The sequence below is a fragment of the Solea senegalensis genome, linkage group LG17, assembly GCF_019176455.1.
Source record: "Solea senegalensis isolate Sse05_10M linkage group LG17, IFAPA_SoseM_1, whole genome shotgun sequence".
In the NCBI taxonomy this organism is placed as follows: Eukaryota; Metazoa; Chordata; class Actinopteri; order Pleuronectiformes; family Soleidae; genus Solea; species Solea senegalensis.
Window position 1 is genome coordinate 6,383,481 of NC_058037.1, and position 19,821 is coordinate 6,403,301.

Below are 19,821 nucleotides of genomic sequence, written 5' to 3' on the forward strand. Positions count from 1 at the left end.
AACAATTAAGTCATTTCTAATTGTTTATTATAGTGATGGTGCCACTGACGTTTAAGACTCCATGTCTGGTATACAACCAACCATATACAGACTGTCTTTATTAAATAAAGAAGTAATTTAATAGTTTTAAATTGTGAGAGTGGGAGTTGCACAGACAGCATAGACATAGACATGTCCTGGTAATGATAGAGATTACCACACCTTGGCTGCAGTCACTCATACACCAACGGCCCGTGCAGGTATCACTCCAGCGTAACCAAACCTGTAGAACAAAATGCTTTGAGGATTAATTTTGTTACGCCTCCATCCAGCCTGAACAGGCTCCCTTGAAAAGTCAGCTCCCTTTAGTCTCCACTTTGTAAGGCAGGTTTTCTATTACTATACAAATGTTACTCTATAACATTTGAATCACAGCCAGAATAGTAGTGTTGATGAGTGCACTGAAAAGGGAAATAGGTTTTTACTACTTTATTATAAATTCTTATACGTTCTTACATATTACCTCTGGTGTAAGATATAATTCCATACATAACAACTTTTACATAAAGATGAGTTAATTTCTTCTTGCAGTGCACTAAACCTCTCCACAGAGACCCCAGCTGCTGAACCCAGACCACTCAGATTCAGATTTGAACACTTTATTGTCTATTTATTTATGTATTTTACATCTTTGGCATGGTAATAGATAAAAAAATAGATCTACTTTACATGGAAAAACACTTGAAATAAAATTTTTTATGAAATGTCAAAGCAGTCCTTGATTGAGAAGAGCTGTATTTTGTCTACATACATTCAAAGCATGTGTGCTACAACTATGTGAAATGAAATGAAAATGGAAAAATGCACACAGAGAAAAAAAAAGGCATATGACCTGTATGAGAATGGGCATGTTTCTGATAATGCGTGAAGGGGCATGTGCGAAATGAAAGGTTGGCTGCTGCACGAGTAAAAGGGTCATTCTGAAAGGAAATGCGGGAGTTTAAGGGAAAGTAATTCCCTGCATACTTAGCCTTATTAAATATGTAGCACAAAGGAAATGTGCTCTCTTTCACTCTTCAGCCAGACCCCCTCAGGCAGTCAATCAAGTGATGCCCACATCCTGCACCTCCAGGTGAAGATGTGAAAATGTGTAGCTTGGCCTCATCTAATTCATTCAGAGGGTTCTGACATTCTAGATGTCTCTCTTGCTGCATTTCTTCTTTCTGACCTTGACCATCCTGAGACAGTCATCTCTCTCACACACACACACACACACACACACACCCTCTGCTGCTACGTTCACAAACACATACACACACAAAACCCTCCCTCCTTCCTGCTGTTTTAAATATTGAAGATAGATAATGGTGTTCGCCTTCTTCCCAAGGCCAGGCAGAAAGCTTAGACACAGAGAAGCAGGCGCGCGCACACACACACACAAACACACACACACACACGCTTCTTCATGTCAAAAGCACAAGCATGTCTTTACACATGGAAGAAACAACACTTAAGATGGAAAAAAAAAGAGACAGAGCAGGAATTCAACTTTATTTCACCCCATCTGCGTTGGAACTTCGACTTCGCCTGTTTTTGTTTGCACCTTCCTGGTTAATATGAAACTAATGATTTCTACAACCCTTTAACACACAATGTTCAGTGTGATTCCATCTCACATCATCAGACACATGCTTTTCATACTCAGTCAGCAGATTAGGAAACACCACTGTGAGGTGATCATTCCTCCCAATCTGACCGCTTTGACATCAGTGGCCCCTCCCCGCCCATTTCCTTAATCTAAGTCCCCATTTAATCTAATCAGTAATGAGAGCACAGATGTTGAATTACAGGATGAAATGACAGGCTGATTGGTGTTAACGCCATAATCACCACACAAGCAGTCTCAACTCAGCACCTGGACACTATTAATGTGAACAGAGATCCACAAAGTGCTTCAGAGATAACAACTACTTCCTGCTGATTACTTTACATCAAAAACCTGAATCTCAAGAAATACACAGATTTTTATGGAATATGTTTTTATTTTTCCTTGATATGTGGTTTCTTAAAACAATGCGGTCAAAAGAAACATTACATTGTCCATTTTAAATGTGATCTCCACTAAAAATGGCAATAAATATATATATCTATAACAACTTATGAGTCAAGGCCAACAAAAATAACAAGCTGTCTTTCTTTTAATATTGGTAATAGTATCATTCAAATAAATCATTTGTAAAATTACAGATAACAAAAAAAACAGCTGCATGTTTTTATTGTAAATAGTGCAGAAATGTGATTATAGTTTGGGAAGACTTTGGAGAGCTGCTTGTTGGTGCTGGTGGTGGCTTTGTGTGCGACTGTGGGAAGGGGGAGGGAGGGTTACATGTCGTAGATCAACAGAGGTGCATCGATCAGCCACGACAATAAAAATTTCAAACTGGTTTTAATGCCGTGGCTAATTGGTATGTCTTTTGCTTTGCTAAGCCATGAAGCCACTAGAGAATAATTAATAGTTCACATTTAAAATGCCATTAGATGGTTAAGAATGAACCCCCTTTACAAAAGGGCACATATACACTGCTGCACTTCCTACAACATTAAAATCAGTTACCTATTTTATTGATGTGGATGCAGTGTACAAGGTTGACTGTTTGTGTAACATGAGATATGCTTTGATATGACTGTTTTTCAGCATACGAAGCGAGGTAACAGTGTCCTCCAGAGGAAGAAAACAACACCTCAGCAGCACTTTTGTGTTACAAACACTATCTCCATTAGATAATCCCACACAGTGCCTGTAGAGGGAAATACCAATCAGCAAATGCAGCATAAAGTGCTAAATAAATATAGATTATATGTTACAGTGGGTGTTGACGTGTATATCAGGGGGTTGTGATATGTCAGTGAGAGGATGTGTGAGGTTTTAGGTATTATTTCAAGGTTCTGTTGGTCAGCAGTGTCCAAACGGAGCCTGTGTGTCCAGTGGTCTCTGAACAATGACGACGTGGGCCAAGTCGGCCTCTTCCAAACTTAATTCTTTGTCGTTGAGCTCTCGGGAAGGAATCGACGTCGTCAGGACAAAAGGCGGGCAACTTCTCTGGCAGCGTGCTACGAAATCTTGAACATCCTTAATTCTGGAAAAGGAACAGAATTATTTAATTAAATAAAAAAGACGACAGACAGAAATCTTCCCTACAGAGCATGACTGTTTCCTTTCTAGTGGCAAAACATTCCCACCCAAATACTCTACTCTCTGGAAAGCACTAGTATCATCCATTATTTATCACTGATGAGTACTCACAAGTGATCCTATGGAGACCCTTCTCCTCACACTAAGGCTATCTGAAGGTTGGAGGGGTTCATCCTTTAGCTACTAACCCTGTTATATAAATGCTGCACCAGAGTTACGCAATCCCTCACTCTCAGGGGATTTTATAGATCCACTCTGTTGCTACATCTCAGATTATGTTTTCTGCAGCCCCATGCACGGTGGCAGGGGATATAACATGATGCACCATGCCTTCAAACTCCACCGGACTAGAATAAAGCATTATGTAATTTACAAATAAAGCCCCCTCTGGAGCTGGAACAAACAAATATTTTTTGTCATTTCTTGAACTACTTCTGTCCTGCGACGCGTGAGATTATGGGATTTACAGACAGCACAGCAGGACTACATTTTTTCAGACTGCACAGAACGGTGTCTTTGTATCCAATAAGTATACATGAAATGACGTTGTTAACCTCGCAGTCTGAAATGTGGACAGATGAGTTTGGGCCTTGACATTGTGGTACTCACTTGTGTGATAGGTTAAACCTCTGGACCAATCTCCTGCCGTCAGCCAACCAGATTTGCAGGGAGGTAACAGGAAGGGCGTGGTCCAGTGTTACCATGGGAATAGGAGGAGATCCTCCATCCTCATGCACAGACGGTGACCTGGCCACTACTCTGGGTGCAACACTGGGAATAAACAACAGATTAAGTAACAAAACGTAACGTTAAAAACAGTAGAACACGCTGTGCATATGCTATGTGTATCATAACAAGTATGATACACATCTAAAAACAGTAGAACACACTGTGCATATGCTATGTGTATCATAACAAGTATGATACACATAGCATATGCACAGTGTGTTCTACTGTTTTTAACGTTGACACTGTGTGGGCAGAGAAAACATTACACGAAATATGTGTGAACCCTTTGGACAATTTAGTCTTTATGGAGTGATGCTTTGACAAGACTGAGGCTCTCAGTTCATCCTTGTGCTGGTCTGTTTGGTCAGATTTTTTTGATAGCTGGGTTTAGAGGGACACCTAGTGGTAGAAAGCAGTACCGCATCTCAGAGATAAATAATAACGGCAACAACTACAAATTTGTCCATGGGAATAAAGTCATGTTTCCATACAAATATAATCATAGACAAGGGAGACAATGTATTTATCAACAATTTAATAATCTAAAGTCTCACTCTGATATTTGTATAACCTCTTACCTGCCAAGTCGGTATCCTCTGCCAGTGAAAGGGTGAAAGGCCCTTTTCTTAGGAACGTAATTTTCTTCCGTCAGATCCTCCACACTGATCTCCAGTTCCTCCTCTTCTGCTCGACTCTCCCACTCGGCTGGAAGCTCTCTGGAACGGAAAAAGATCAGTCCTGGAGTAAGTCAGATCAATCAATACGACAAAAGCCTCTAAAGAACATTCCGCTTCATTTATCGTCTGTCACCTGCTTGTGGAGCTAATTTCCCCTCAGGGACGTGTGGGGTTTGACTGCAAGGTCAAACCAGTGAATAAAAACGAGGACAGACATGGTTTAATTACCTATATACACACTGGTCTGTTTAACTCTGTGTTTCCTTAAAAGTGAGTGAACCATGGTTTTGAGCTCGAGTGACATCTAAAAGTTGAACATGTGAGAAAGGGGATCTTAATTAAGCTACCTGTAGACAGCCTCATGTTTAATGCTATTGTTGGTGACTATGTATGGACAGTGATTTCATTTCATGTTTTGCAAGAAATTAAATTGAATCTCAAATGTATTTGACATTATTCTGATGTAGTTCTCTGTTATTCAAGGGCTTTTTAAAAAAAGCTAACAAAAACATCTTGTCTGTAGTCAAATCAGTGTCATGGTGACACTGCTTGTTCATTATCAGCCAGGAAATAAAAGGTGTAACAATGCCACTTGTCTATAGTGCTGCTGTGTTCAATTTAAGTGTTTTTCAAGCTTAAAATACAGGCCAGTGATTTAATCACTTAAAGTTAAAAAATTACCGCCACTGGTAATGATTGATCATTAACAACCCTGTCAGACTCACTAATGTAAAGTATTTTGCAACATGTTTTTGTTCATGCAAATAAGCGATTTGAATTGAATATTATCTGTTTGTGCCTTTAAGGCTTTTTAACAAACTTAAGGAATACTAGCACCGACATATTAAACCCACCCCCTCTTAATGGCATCGAGGAAGTCCTGGTTCTCTGGGATGGAGTAGCTGCGAAACTCCTGGTCATTTACAGTGAAGCCATCCTTCCACAGCCTTACCACCATCTCCGCCTGGAAAAAAGGCCAGAAAAATGATCAGCCTGAGACTGACGACCCCACTGTTTATATTGGCTGTACAGTCGGTACAGCCAATGCTGCGCAAAAACTCTGTCAACATGGGTGGTCGTATGTAAACACAGCAGCACTATCACTGCAAATTGCTTCCTAACCTTGCCACTTGAATTTCTAGTGTGAACTTTTTTGTAATTATTCACTGATTCTGAGACTACGGTTTAATGACATATCTATCTAAGGATTATTACACAGTGCCAATCATTTTAAAAACCAGTCTGACACAATGACCATTGACAGCTGTGTGAGGAACATTTGGACAGATGTGAGCCTGAGGATTCAGGAGCGAGGGTGAATTTCTTCCTGACCTTTGATGACCCTGCGGCATCGTAACCAATCTTCTCCACCTCATCGAGAAGGTCTTCTACCGAGAAACTACGCCTCATTGGAGCAGCCTCTTCATTTTCTTCACCAACAACCCTTTAAGAAATGGAGTGTAATTTCACTCATTATATGCCTTTCTGAGTTCAGCCTGAAGGAACAAAGTTTTTATCTACACCAAGGAAGGAGAAGTTTTGGTTGTCTGTTTGTCTGCAAGCAACATAACTCAAAACGTAGAAGACAGATTTGAATTATATTGTCTGGGGGTGTAGGTTATGGCTCAAGGAAGAAAATATTAGCTTTCAGTGGTGATCCATACACTGATCTGGAGTCCAGATTTAACAAAACAACAACAAAAAATATGATTTACTGTGTAAGATAAGATGCAATGACATTTCATAGGAAACTGAGCCTTAGCACCTTGGGGGGAAAACTGAGAGATTTCTCTGGGTTACTGCCTTTGTCAGAGAAAATGTTGAATGCACTGGACCATATGGTTTAAATGACAATTTAAAACGAGGCGTTTTCTTTGATTAGCCTATGGTAATACTATGTGTAATATATAATAAAAACTGTTGTCGTTATTGTGACATACCAATTTGCACCTTTCTCACCCCCCACAGTGTCAATCTCTTTCATGACGTCCCGTGTTTTCCATCTACGGGAAATAACACATTAAAACAAATGTAATAAACAGAGGTTAAAGCGCTGGTCAACATGATTCCTTTTATCAGGGCCTCACCTTTAAATGCGCCATTAATATTTATTTATTTATTTATTCTGTTTACATTTATTTCCTCGGTTAATGTCGTGTTTTTACCCTATAATTCCGTGTAGAAACAACTAAAACTGGTTAAGTAAGGATGTTTACTGATAATCAAAACACGCAGCTTCAATTATGTAAGTGGGCAGAAAACCATGGACGTGCATAGAGCCAACAACCGCGACCTATGAATACTATAACATGGAATACATGGACAACGACACAGCACATATGCTCGTTATCATGCGCGTATTACGGTTAAGGTAAAATAGTGATTTACCAGTCCGTGTTTGGTCGGTTAATCCTGGGCTACACATCTGCAGCCACAACTTTGGGTTAGCAGCAACAGCAGCAGCAGCAGCTCTTCTGCTGACCAATGTGTGTGACGCAACAATGTCGTAAATGGACTCCTGTTGTCGTAGCAACACTACACTGCTCTTTCAGAACTGTAAGCACCTAAATAAATGAACTCCCATCTATCTATCTATCTATCTATCTATCTATCTATCTATCTATCTATCTATCTATCTATACATCTATCTATCTATACATCTATCTATACATCCATCCATAGAATAAACACTCACTTGTATTAATTAATGTTTTATTCACAAATTACCATGTTGTCATTTACCATGTTGTCATTGTATTACCACAACATTTAGTTGTGGTAATACCTGTTTTTGTCCTTCATCTCATCACGTTGTCCATGAACTAATGTGGGCATACATCTATAAATGTGCTATATAAAATCGTTTTGGAACGCAAATAAATAAATTAAAGGCTGTCCCATCACCTGAGAACCAGGGTCCCTCCAAGCATTCTCATCTTAGATTGGGTCTCGTTAACTCGTTTTATTTAACAAAACATGCTTATAATACAGTTGTGATTCATTTACCAAACTCTTGGAAACAGATGGTCACAATAATTACAGAGTCTGCATCAGAAGAAAATACAAATTACAATGGCAGCCAATGAGTTAAACAATAAAATATTACACAATAATACATACTGTACAGTACACTGTACATGTAGAAGGTTTGGGATACACTGCCCTGCTACACCCCCACATGAAAACAAATAAGAAAAAGTGTAGTAAAGTATAGACCGTAGTATTCTCCTGCATCTTAGGGTACATTTTCATAGTTTTCCTTTGATGATGCAGATATTACAGTCACTATCACTGTCACAAACCGTGATTATTATAAAAGTCTTGCAGTGCCTTTATATGTTCTTTGTGACGTTTGTATGGAATCCCTTTGGTAACTAGGTCACTAGTTTACAGTGATAATAAATGTCCAGTCAGCACAAAATGAATGCACCTGCCGAACAGACCCACATCTGAGAGAGGAAGAGAGAAATAAAGAGAGAAAGAGAGAGAGAGAGCGAAAGAGAGGGAGAGAGATAGATAGAGAGAGCGAAAGAGAGAGAGAGAGAGAGAGAGAGAGAGAGAGAGAGATGGCGCCTCGATGCTGCGCTCACTGAGCCAGTGTTTGATGCCGGTTAGAGAGATTCAGTAAGGGCAGACAAAAGGAAAAATAAGATGGTGAACACGAGGAAAAGCTCGCGGGTGCGCACCGGTCCCTTCATCTCTTCGAGGACTAGGTCGTCGTCGAGATCCGAGCGAAACTCTGATGAACATGTAAGCCGGTTTCTTTTCTCAGCCGGTGAGCTAGCGGGTTCTGCTAGTTGGCTAGGTAGCTGTAGCCGTGGCCTCAAGATACTCCACGCAAACGCATCGTTCACAGACAAATACGAGCCCTATTGAACTTGACACCCGCTCAGTCACGCAGGCACACAATTAAAGAAATGAACGCAGCTACCCGTGCTTGTGTTGCTCACAGTACACGCATTGCACAGCTGTCAAATGACATGCTAGTGGTGTGAACTCCTGGCTAGCCCCAACTTGAGTTCCCTTTGTGTTTGGCAGTTGTAGCCGGCTGACTTGTTCCACTGTCTCCTTTGTATATTAGCACCGTAGTTAAAGACATCAATGAATATGGCATGGTGTTGTCCGCAGAACTCAATGCTACCACCCTGGAGGGCATCGTTGTATATATGTTCTCTCAAATGCGGACAGATGAAGCAATTATAGAGCTAACATTTGTAGGTTGCAGCTAGTCCGCTAGCTTACAGTGGGGGAAGGGAGTCTCGGGTTCACAACAGTTGGCTGGCTCAAGTCCCGTTTTTAGCAAGTTTGAACTTGATGAACTTTCGGTTGTAAATACCCCCGAAGACCCCTACAGCGTCGTTTTACAATAAGTGTTTTAAAATCAGTGATATAACGTTAAATCGGATGATATTTAACTACTTTGTGACACAGTTCATATTGGCTCTGTCTTCACCCTGGTCGACTGACCTACAAGCGCTCTGACAGTCTTTGTCTCAAAATGTAAACATTGAGATTATGCAAGCCAAGAGGCTCTGTGTTCACACGTCGTTTACGCTCATTAGAGCATTCAACTCAGATTAACAACTACATTCGTCGATCTGACCATTTGGCCGTTCTTGAGTTTTTTTTTTACTAGTCAGCTAGGCTACAATTTGTACTTTTTTTTATGGTTGAAGAGACTCGTGTAATTTCTGGCTTGTGTTAAGATACATCTTAATGTTCTCAGTTTACCAAGTTCAAATGGTTTCAAATTCTTCTTGTACACAAATATGCACTTCACTATGTGAAGCCCTCATGACATAGTTGCTAAATAAAAGTTCATTGTAGTTTTAAACTTCTTCATTGGCAGGAAATTATAAACACTTGTGAAACAGAAAAACATTTTACGCTGAGGTAATATACTAGGTGTGATAACACGTGTTATACTCTTGTTTGTGCAATGCATCAACATGGCATCCAAGCATATACTGCTCTATTATATTACAACTGAATAAAGTAATATCTCAGTTTCTCTATTGCTCTTGAAATATTGCCCAACCCTATTTGTTACTTGCTTGTTCGGCTTGTTTGAATGGTGATTTAGAGTTGCACCTGCCAGGTTCACTCCCTGTTGGTGCAGTTTGCACTTTTTCTGTATCTACTGAACCTGTTAGCCAAACCCCTCTGCAGGCATTGTGTTGCAGACAGTTGCCTATAACAACAGTTAGATATGTTCTGATATCATCAGTGACGTTGAGCAGTGAAGGGTGGAGCATCAAGAACATATGTCTGGTGGTGTTAGGTTGTCATTCAGAGAACACTGAGGAGTTTGGGAAAAGGAGTCTTGTCTCGTCATATGTCTCTACTTTGGATTTGCCATTTAACCTGAACATAAATGACAGAGGCAAGGTGGAAGGACAACAGCAACAAACGGCTATATAGCCTAAGTAAAGTGAGGTGGCTGCAAATGGTTTGATTGTGGATGAGATGGCCAATAAGCACCTATGAAAAAATTCCAAAGGGGCTTGTACTGCTAATAAAATCTGAACGATAAGTGGTAGGGCTGAACAATTTTGAATGAATATCTTATTGCGAGTATTTTGACAGGAAATGCGATTGTGATATGATTTGCGATATCAGAGGGAATGGTATTTTTTTATATCATTCTCATTTTTATATTTAAAAGGATTAATGTGTGATATTTGTGCAGCTCTGTGAGGAACGTAGATGTTCTCTTCAGTCGGTAGTGTAATGTGTGTAGATAATCATATTATGGCTTGAGCAAATATTGCAGTAAGCTGTATTGTGATTCAGATAAAATTTCGATTAATTGTTCAGCCCTAATAAGCGGTTTGACAGGATAAATGCCTATTGCGACTGGGTAGCAGAGGGTGGTGTGGGATCACCGGTGATATTGAGACACACTGACATAGTTTTGGTGGTTACTCAGAATTCCTCATGTGGGTGACACAAGTTTTGCACCAGAGCTTTAAATGTTGGTATGTGGTTTGTTTTGCAGAAGGATCCCGGTAGTGATGTGAGCAGCCCCAGTAGTCCCCGTCTTTCTCCCCCTTCCAAGCGGTCACGGCGGCAGATTACCTCTGAGCCCAGCTCCAGTGATACCTCCCCATCTCCTCAAACTAAGGGTCAGAGGGTCAGCTGGGACATTCCCACCTACCACACCAGGTCAGCTGCTGCCTTTTGTTTAACTCATTAAGTATTTTTGTAGTGTATGACAGCAGTGCATAATATTGTGCTTCACAATAATGCAAGTTAGTGGAGATGAACATGAGCTCCCCAGCAGTGTTGTGTGTGTTTATTTGCAGTCTTCTTTGCACATGCCCATATTTATTGTCTTTGTTGTTTAATTCATAGGCTGTCCTCTCGCATAATGCAAAACGGGCACGGTAATGTCATTTTCTTTATTTTGTTCTCTATTTTGAATACATACAATTGAAAAGCAAAATATTAAATTATTGGCCCCTAATTTAGCTTTTGTCAATGCTGCAGCCCATATGAGTCACCGGAGTGAGGACAGCGGAGGTGGAGATCATTCTCGAATGAATGGTCACGTGGAGTTGAAGAGGAGCTGCCGGGTTAGAAAAAGCCAATTTCAACACCTCAACCAGAGCCTGCTGTTTGACCAGCTGGTCAACAGGTACCTTGCACTTTCACTTGCAACACATTTCTTTGCAGTGCCAAAAGAAGGAAAGGAAAGGAAAGAACATGGACATGGCTAGATCAACTTGGTTGTACTTAACCCAGGAGCCTCTGAAAATATACCTCTTATGTGTTTAATTTATTGCTAAGGTGTCCAGGGCTTTTTCTTTCGAGAGCTTCAGCTTTAAGGTTATCAAGAATATTCATGTTGTTTCACCCATGTCTGTTGTCACTCTATGCAATATATTTAATAAACGTTACAAGAGTTAAAACCACATATTTGCTCCATCTCTCAGACAGATGTCAATATTTTACTTTCAGAGTCTTTCTAAAAAAACATGTGTTGTTGCAGAAGTGTACTCCAGATAATGTGCTGTGCACAAAAATGTTTACCAATGGTGTGCTTTTTGTTAAGGTGCCTTTGTTTTGTGTCTGTGTTTGTGTATGTGTATGTGCAGCACTGCTGAGGCTGTCCTTCAGGAGATGGACAACATCAGCAGCATCAGACAGAACCGTGAGGTGGAGAGACTTCGCATGTGGACTGGAGACACCGTGGAGGTAAGCGAGGCCATGCTCCAGCAAATAAAGCAGAGCTAGAAAAGTACAGCACTACTGTGTTATGATCTAACGGGAAAACAAGTGATGGCCTCAAGGTGCTGCACTTTCAGGAAAACATGGACATGTACTCCCGAGTGAAGCGACGGAAATCTATGCGCAGGAGCAATTTCAGCATGCCAGCACACCACAAAGTCATGGGCAAAACAGAGCAGGAAGAGGAAGAAGGGACAGAAGGTCAGTATCCTCATGTTTTATAAATATGAGGAGTGAAGGAGAGATCATGAAACCTTGATGAACTGCCTGCCTCTCAAAACTAAAAAGATTACTCCGCATACTTTTGTTGATTCTTCAGGCCTACATAGACCTTGTGTTTATATTTCCATCCCGATAAAGTGGACAGCTTTTTGTTTATCGGCGTACACCTGACATGAGAATGTGAACACTTGGAATCTGACTCACTTCCCCTCTTGCAAATACACACATTTCTGTTCACAAAGAGCAAAGTTGTGTAGTTTTCAGTGACTCTGTTCGACAACTGTTGTCAATGTGTATGTGTATCAGTCCATTGTGAAAGTGTTGCAGGTCTTTTGTGTTTTTCACATCTCTTCACCATTTCAGAATCTCACGGCGAGGAAGAGGAGGATGCAGAGGACGATGATGATGAAGATGACGAAGACGATGAAGGGGATGAAGCAGAAGAAGCAGGAGAGGAAAATGACAGACCATACAACCTTAGGCAGCGCAAGACGGTGCAGAGATATGAGGCACCACCTATTGGTAAAACATTTTTGTTTGTTAACTGTATCTTATTTTGCGTACTTCATTTAATGTTTTTTTTTTTTAGACGTTATCTGTGACAAACATTTGCTTTGGGTTTGCTTTCTCAGAGCCTGTGAGCAGAAGACAGAGCAACCCCTCACTTTTTGATACCCACAGATCCCCTGCAAGAAGAAGCCATATAAGGTTAGCACAAATGTGTTTATGAAAACATGGTCACGATTTATGAACTCAGAGGTTTGCTGACAAAAAGTTTGTGTACTCATTTCCTGTCCAGAGTGAAGAAACATGCCATTCACAGCAGTGACACCACCTCGTCCTCGGATGAAGAGCGGTTTGAGCGGAGGAAAAGCAAAAGCATGACCCGCGCTAGAAACAGGTGATTGCTCTTTTACTTCAGCTTAGATCGAAACATTCCTATTACATTATTTCTGTTATAGACTTGGTACTCCATAGACGTAATCACTCGGATCATTTTTTTTGGTTCCACAGATGTTTGCCAATGAACTTGACGGCAGAAAACCTGGCTAGTGGGGTTTTGCGTGACAGGGTGAAAGTGGGTGCCAGCTTGGCTGATGTGGATCCCATGAATCTTGATAGTTCTGTGAGTGGAGATGCTAATAAATGCCTAAAAGCTGTATTGTAGAGTTGTAGCTTGAGCCTTACAAGTTGGAAGATGTATTGTTTGACTACAAACAACAGAGCCTCTTGATATTTTGCAGAGGTCCTAGCAGGCGATGTGAGAAATGTGTTTCTTTTCACAGGTGAAATTTGACAACGTGGGTGGCCTCAGTAATCACATTCAGTCACTTAAAGAGATGGTAGTGTTCCCTCTGCTTTACCCTGAGATCTTTGAGAAATTCAAGATTCAGCCTCCCAGGTGAGAAGAACGAGAACAGAATTCGACTATCTTTATATTTTTTGTTTTGTTGTATTTCCTGACAAACAAAACAAAAGTCTGTTATTGTCTGTCTGTTAATAGACAGCACATTCAGTAGAAATATGCAGAATGTAGAAACAAATATGTTTATTAAAGCTATTTAATCTTTTCTATTCTTTTTTTAGGGGGTGTTTGTTCTACGGCCCACCAGGTACAGGAAAGACCCTGGTTGCACGAGCACTTGCCAATGAATGTAGCCAGGGAGACAGGAAAGTTTCCTTCTTCATGAGGAAAGGAGCCGACTGCCTCAGCAAATGGGTGGGGGAATCAGAACGTCAGCTGCGTCTGCTCTTTGATCAGGTGAGTCAGTGCTTCTGTGAGGTCAAGGGTGCACTTTCTTGCTGTAACCATAGTACCCATTATTAGCTGCCTTTTTTGCCATATTGTTTGAGAGAAGAGACTTATCCATTGAATGTATTTTTTTTTTCAGTGATTTTTTTTTTGTTTTGACCTTGTCTTCCATGTATGCTGTCCAATAGGCATATTTGATGAGGCCATCCATCATTTTCTTTGACGAGATTGATGGTTTGGCTCCTGTTCGCTCCAGCAGGCAGGACCAGATACACAGGTAAGACAAATGTGATTTAACCCTCATGTCCCAGAACACTGTACAACTATTCTGTATACTAAGTACACATTGCCATCAAAGTGAAAATAACAGAATTGTGAATAATGTCAAAGAAAAATCTCACAAGTCACTGAGACCAAACTTTAAATTATCCATTAATTTGTCCTTTTTATTTTGCTTTTACTTGTGCACACATTTGCATACCACCCTGTCTTCATGGTCAAACTGTTGCTGTTTCTTTCTTTGCCAAAAGGTGGCACAGGTTTGCCGGAAATGTGACAGCAGTGCACTGCTTCTATTTTCAGGAGATGTTGGCTGGATTTTAGTACTTCTCATCATTTGTTTGATTGACATTTAGCAGACGTAGCAGTCTGTATCAGTTTTAGACCGTTCAGCATGAGCTTTAGTAGAAAGGTATCTTATTACGCAAATACTGTAGAACTTGCAGTTGCCCCTCACGAAGTTGCACACTAAATACCACAGCTACTCTTTCTGCCTTGCTGGGTAAATACACACATGCATTCAACAGGCAAACGGTTAATATTTTTGCCTCACACTGCTTTGTTCGTTATACTTATATTTGGCCATTCTCAAGTCTTGTCAGTATTGATTCAGTCTCAAAAAGTACAAGGGCTCTCGATGTCTGCATGATGTCAGCTATAAACGCGAGTGGATACTGATTTAGCTGCTAAGTGTGACATTAAATGTATAATAATCTGTCACATCACCTTCTTCCCTCTGCCCAGTTCTATTGTATCCACTCTGCTGGCCTTGATGGATGGCTTGGACAGTCGTGGGGAGATAGTGGTCATTGGTGCTACAAATAGACTTGACTCTATCGATCCAGCACTCAGGAGGCCTGGACGCTTTGACCGGGAGTTTCTGTTCAACCTGCCCGACAAGAAGGTGAGAAGGATTATAACATCAATATTGTGTGCAGCGGACATGTATACATGTACACTATCAGTGTCGTCGCATCAAGTCTTGATTTTTACTGAACTTCAGACGTTGTAGGAACAATGAAGTTTGATTTGTTGACCTAAAAGATTGCATCCTACGACCTTCACTGATTCTATGTCTTTGTACAGCCATCATGTAACAAATCACAAACTGTACATACAGTGATGTAACCACATGCATACCTAAGTGGAGATAATGGTGAAATAATAACCTGAAGTGAAGCAGTTTATTTTTTCCTTTATTGTTTTTAATTGCTGTTGATGTTTTGATACGCGTGTGAAAGAGATGCCCCTTAAGTTTCTGTTAAATAAAAAAGGTCCATTTGTTTTATAATAATCTAAACGCTGTAAGACGACTTTTAACTAGACTGTTACATGTGTGTCGGTGATGAACAGTTCAGTGGAGGTGCCTCCTCCTCTTTGACCCTCTTTAATGGGTCAGCTTGCATCATTTTTCCACACAGTAGGATGATTGGTAATCAGACTAATCTGCAGGCCGTTGCCGACCGAGCTCACCAGTAGTCTGCCGCCTCCACCTGATTGAAAACCTCGCCTTTGTGCAAATGATGTGCTTTTCCGCTCACTCAAGTCCAGCTCCCTCCTGGTACTGCCCGAGTGAGAGACTGATATAAAGTCTGGCTCAGCTGTGTTGTTTCAGTGGGGAGGGAGATGATGTGATGAAAGGTGGTGAAACCCATTGCCCTTCATTCGTGACAAAGACCACTTTGTTTCTAATGCAGCATCATCAAAGCGCTGTCCTGTAGAGGTGTAGCAATGAACTGAAGAGCATAATTGTGCCGAAGTGTGTGAGCGAGCCCCTTAGTTGAACTTAGTCATGCAACTGTCAGTGTTTGATTTTATAATTACTTATGGTATGAATTTAAAAGACACTACTTCTCTCATCAATACACCTTGTCAATTCAGTGCTTTTTAAGTACCATTTTAGGCATAAAAATATAAATAATACTTAGTCATAGTAGTGATGATAGTTCAGATGATGCTCTCGACGTTACAGAATGGTCACATCTATAACAGTCAGCCTGACAATGAACACATTATCCTAACATTATCGCACATATTCTTGTAAATTAGTTCATTGTGTTTGGGCTTCACTTGCTGGCATACATATTGTAGCTGGAGTTGGGTTGTTGAATTGTGAACGTATCATTAGAAAAGTCCTCACTGTAAATTTCTGTTATACACTGATGTGTTGCTCTTAGGCATCTTACGCCTTTGTTAAGAGTGGGAGCTAAACCTGTTACTTTGCCAGTGTTTTTTGAGATGTTGTGGCACTGAGGCGACAAGGGAATTCTTGTACTAACTCTGTTTTTCTTTCTGTCATTTTACCCTTTCCTCTTTTCAGGCCAGAAAGCACATCTTGGATATTCACACACGAGACTGGAGTCCCAAATTGGCTGGGCCATTTGTAGAAGAACTTGCAGAGAAATGTGTTGGTAAGAGTGATATATGTGTTTAAAACTGTATGCCATCTTTACTGTGCAAGTGTCACATCATATGGCTACTTTACACAAGGGCTTGTCATTCATATAATTGTGGGATTTTTGTAAAGCTGAATTTCATACCAATGAAATATTAATCCATCTTTGTGACTCTGATGTGCTCTTAGGCTACTGTGGGGCCGACATCAAAGCACTTTGTACAGAGGCAACTTTGGTGGCACTACGTCGCTGCTACCCGCAGATCTACGGCAGCAGCGTCAAACTGAAGCTGGATATCACCTCCATCGTCCTGGGGCCTGGCGACTTCAGCAAGGCCATGAGGACAATCGTCCCAGCCTCCCAGAGGGCACTGGCTCCCCCAGGCCGAGCCCTGTCCCCCACCCTCAGGCCCCTACTGGCTAGCTCTTTCTCCTTGGTGCTGAAAGCTCTGCTCCGAGTCTTCCCCCATGCTCAGTGTACTGACAGGGACAACTCACGTGGTAGGGATCTGGGACTGTGGTTTGAGCTGTAATGTTTTGTTTTCACTTTCAAGCTGCTGACTGCTGCTTCTCCCACCTTGACTCCTGCTCTCTTCTCCCCTGCCACCTGTCTAACTTGTTAGTGTGCTTTCCCTGTTGGCACTTTTGTAATGAGGTGAGGAAAAAGAGATAATCAAGTACTTTATGTTACCCTCACACACTGTACACAGAACTTGAGGTGAAACGTTCCCCCCTGAGTATTCAGAAATTAGATTGGATAACCAGTCATTCTGTGAGCACTTCAATAACCGAGCTCCCACTCCAGTCAACAAGAGCATTTTCACCAGATTAACTGCAGTGCAGCACAATCCCAGGGTTGTACTTTTTGCACCCAATCACAACATGAATTTCCCAGGTTGCAGTTTTGCTTTAAATTCCTATTAGATCTCACCTAATAGGCCAGATCTCTTCTTTTTACACTTACCTTTCTGGTGAAATGGCCACATTAGTGTCATCAATAGGGTTACTTTCAGGATTAAATTCTGTAGAAACAACCTTAAGTTGCATTTACTGCCATTATTGTTCAGTAATTCCAGTAAATACGTTTTTGTGCAAATGCATGGCTTGATGGGGCAGTGTTTCCTCTCTTTCCTAGGCGGTGACAATCAACTGCTTGAAGAGGAATTTTACAGCGAAGATGACAATGAGGAAGGCTCTGCTTCCATCTATGAAGCCGAGCCTGCTGCATCCCCAAAACAGTCTTCTTCTGTAGTGCCCAGACCCTTCCTCCATTTCTCACGGTGAGTCCACAGAAAAACATTTTCATGGGTGCTTCGTGACAAAATTGTTATGTTTAAGAAAGTGAAAGTTTATTTACATTTCTTCCAAGCAGTTAGTCGTCTTCTATGAAGTGAAGACATAAGTAAATGAATAAAACAACATGCCTACAATCCCACACACAAGATGCTTTACAAAAATAGTGGTGCTGCTGATACATAATCACTTTTTCTCAGTACAAGCCAGACTGTTACCGGTTTTCGTTGTATTAGTATCTAGTTCACATGTGTCAGTATCTGAATAGGGACTAATATTGATCTCATACACTGTGGAAATGCAGTTATCTTTTTAGTAGAGGGACACAGATTTGGGTCAATTATCAGTCAAGCTGTCCTGGTTCTGTTTTAGGAGCATAGGAACCATATTTGATGATAACCAGCTTTAACTGACCTTTGTCAGGTTCTGGAAGATTAAAATGCAACCCACTTTAGCAGCTCATGCCACAACTCCTCAATGCCAATTTCAACTTGTATTGCATTAGTTGCAAAGAAAATGACAATTTGACTGCCAAGGCTAACAACTTTGAAGGAGATACAATTTCTGTAGTGGCTGGTGGAAAGATGTGCATAGGGCGTGGTATGTTGTCTCTACCATAAATTTCATGTGTTGTCTTGTGGTGATGATGAGAGAAAACGTGTCTAACTTAACCGCACCAATATGCGATCATTTTGTATTTGAAGTCCTTGTAGTAAATACAGGATGCACCATTCTGCCCTGCTCATTGTTGTGATGCTTCACTCTAGGCTTCTACTTATTTCGTGTTTATTAGTACAGCTAGTGGTAGAATGTGGTATACTGGTCCAATCTGGCAATTGATTTGATACAGTGTCACATCTTAGAAGTCATCAGAAACCTCCTCATATTGTATAATAAGATGAATCAGCAGCGAAAAGCCCAGTCACTTCACAGGCAGCATGAGTGCAGAACGAAAGGTGATTCTACGATTCTAAATCCAGGGTGGCAATATCTGCTTCCCCCCTGAGAAGAAGTAACTAGGTTATTTAAATACTGACCTATTGCTTTCAAATTACTAAAACCATTTTATTGATGGACCTATTAAGCAGTAATCAAGCTCAAATCTTCAAGCCTTACACATTATGCTTGGAAAACTAAGATAGTAATTTTCCCTACTCAAGCACAAAAAAATTCTCTCCAGGCACATGCATATTTATAGATGTAGAGAATCTTTATTGGCTGGTCAACAAAACAGCACTTAATGCCTATCGGCTCTATGTCTTCCCCAGTGGTTCCAAAGCCAAGGTTAACTGGCTGAGTAGTCAAATCTTGTTTGTTTGACTTCTGTGCCACAATGGAGGATAATGGGAATCTTTGGGAGTGTCTGTGACAGATTCCTGCAGGTGGAGTCACAGATGGGCCACAAATCATGCACGAGCCAGATGAGGGTACAGGCTGGCTCATCTAACACTCTCAGTAGGTTTTGTGGAACAGTGTTAAAAGCAGACCTTCAGAAGTTGCTGTAATTGGAGCCTATGCTGCAGTCGGGTTGCAGTCTGTGTGTAACTATGAGGGCTGGGTATCGCCGCTGATTTCCTCCATCAATTTGATTTCTATTTGACTCCGTTTTCAATGTGATTCTATTCAAAATTCTTTTAAAGATATATTTGTTTCCATGCCATTTTTGCTTGGTGATGAGATTGTCACAGAACTAGTGAAACTTGTACATCATTTGGATCTCTGTAACTGGTACATCATTAAAGATATTAATGTCTACATAAAAAGTGACAGCAAAGTAGTTACATCAAGATGTGCGGAGGAGGGTTGCAAAGGAGCTTCAGTGGGACAGTGTGTGTGTGTGTAAATCAAGCTTCAAAATAGTTGTCACTGACATTCGCTCTCCGCCGCAGCAGCTGAGTGTGTGTGTGTTTGTGAGAAACTTGCTCTGGTCGCAGACGGACCATGATGTATTTTTTTTGTTTTACACTCATAATTTCTTACTTTGCTTCATAATTTGTATCCAAATTATTTGCACTTTCGTCCCTTCCGTTGTGCAAAGACCTTTAGAAGGATTCATGCTTTCAAGTTCATT

General features: G+C 40.8%; 2 protein-coding genes across 3 annotated transcripts in view; one reads left to right on the plus strand and one right to left on the minus strand.

The window, feature by feature from the left end:
• Positions 1–2,001: 2,001 nt before the first annotated feature.
• Positions 2,002–7,065, minus strand: ubxn2a (UBX domain protein 2A). 2 transcript variants are annotated; one of them, XM_044048440.1, is made up of 7 exons: positions 6,967–7,065; positions 6,519–6,581; positions 5,911–6,022; positions 5,433–5,542; positions 4,480–4,617; positions 3,782–3,943; positions 2,002–3,116 (listed from the first exon to the last, which is right to left on the minus strand). In XM_044048440.1, the coding sequence occupies exons 2-7, from the start codon at positions 6,560–6,562 to the stop codon at positions 2,933–2,935; spliced, it is 750 nt and encodes a 249-aa protein (XP_043904375.1). In that variant the 5' UTR covers positions 6,563–6,581; positions 6,967–7,065; the 3' UTR covers positions 2,002–2,932. The 2 variants fall into 2 exon arrangements, with proteins under 2 accessions (XP_043904375.1, XP_043904376.1); XM_044048441.1 differs by lacking the exon at positions 6,519–6,581.
• A 1,058-nt stretch (positions 7,066–8,123) lies between these two features.
• atad2b (ATPase family AAA domain containing 2B) overlaps positions 8,124–19,821 on the plus strand; it is a 65,276-nt gene continuing 53,578 nt past the window's right edge. Inside the window, exons 1-17 of the mRNA XM_044048366.1 lie at positions 8,124–8,328; positions 10,577–10,743; positions 10,933–10,964; positions 11,068–11,215; positions 11,676–11,775; positions 11,886–12,009; positions 12,394–12,552; positions 12,663–12,738; positions 12,830–12,931; positions 13,045–13,156; positions 13,317–13,432; positions 13,618–13,792; positions 13,972–14,060; positions 14,807–14,966; positions 16,383–16,473; positions 16,647–16,958; positions 17,593–17,737. Of these exons, the coding sequence (XP_043904301.1) occupies positions 8,230–8,328; positions 10,577–10,743; positions 10,933–10,964; positions 11,068–11,215; positions 11,676–11,775; positions 11,886–12,009; positions 12,394–12,552; positions 12,663–12,738; positions 12,830–12,931; positions 13,045–13,156; positions 13,317–13,432; positions 13,618–13,792; positions 13,972–14,060; positions 14,807–14,966; positions 16,383–16,473; positions 16,647–16,958; positions 17,593–17,737 (2,207 nt within the window). The 5' untranslated portion in view covers positions 8,124–8,229. The remainder of the gene's footprint in view (positions 8,329–10,576; positions 10,744–10,932; positions 10,965–11,067; positions 11,216–11,675; positions 11,776–11,885; positions 12,010–12,393; positions 12,553–12,662; positions 12,739–12,829; positions 12,932–13,044; positions 13,157–13,316; positions 13,433–13,617; positions 13,793–13,971; positions 14,061–14,806; positions 14,967–16,382; positions 16,474–16,646; positions 16,959–17,592; positions 17,738–19,821) is intronic.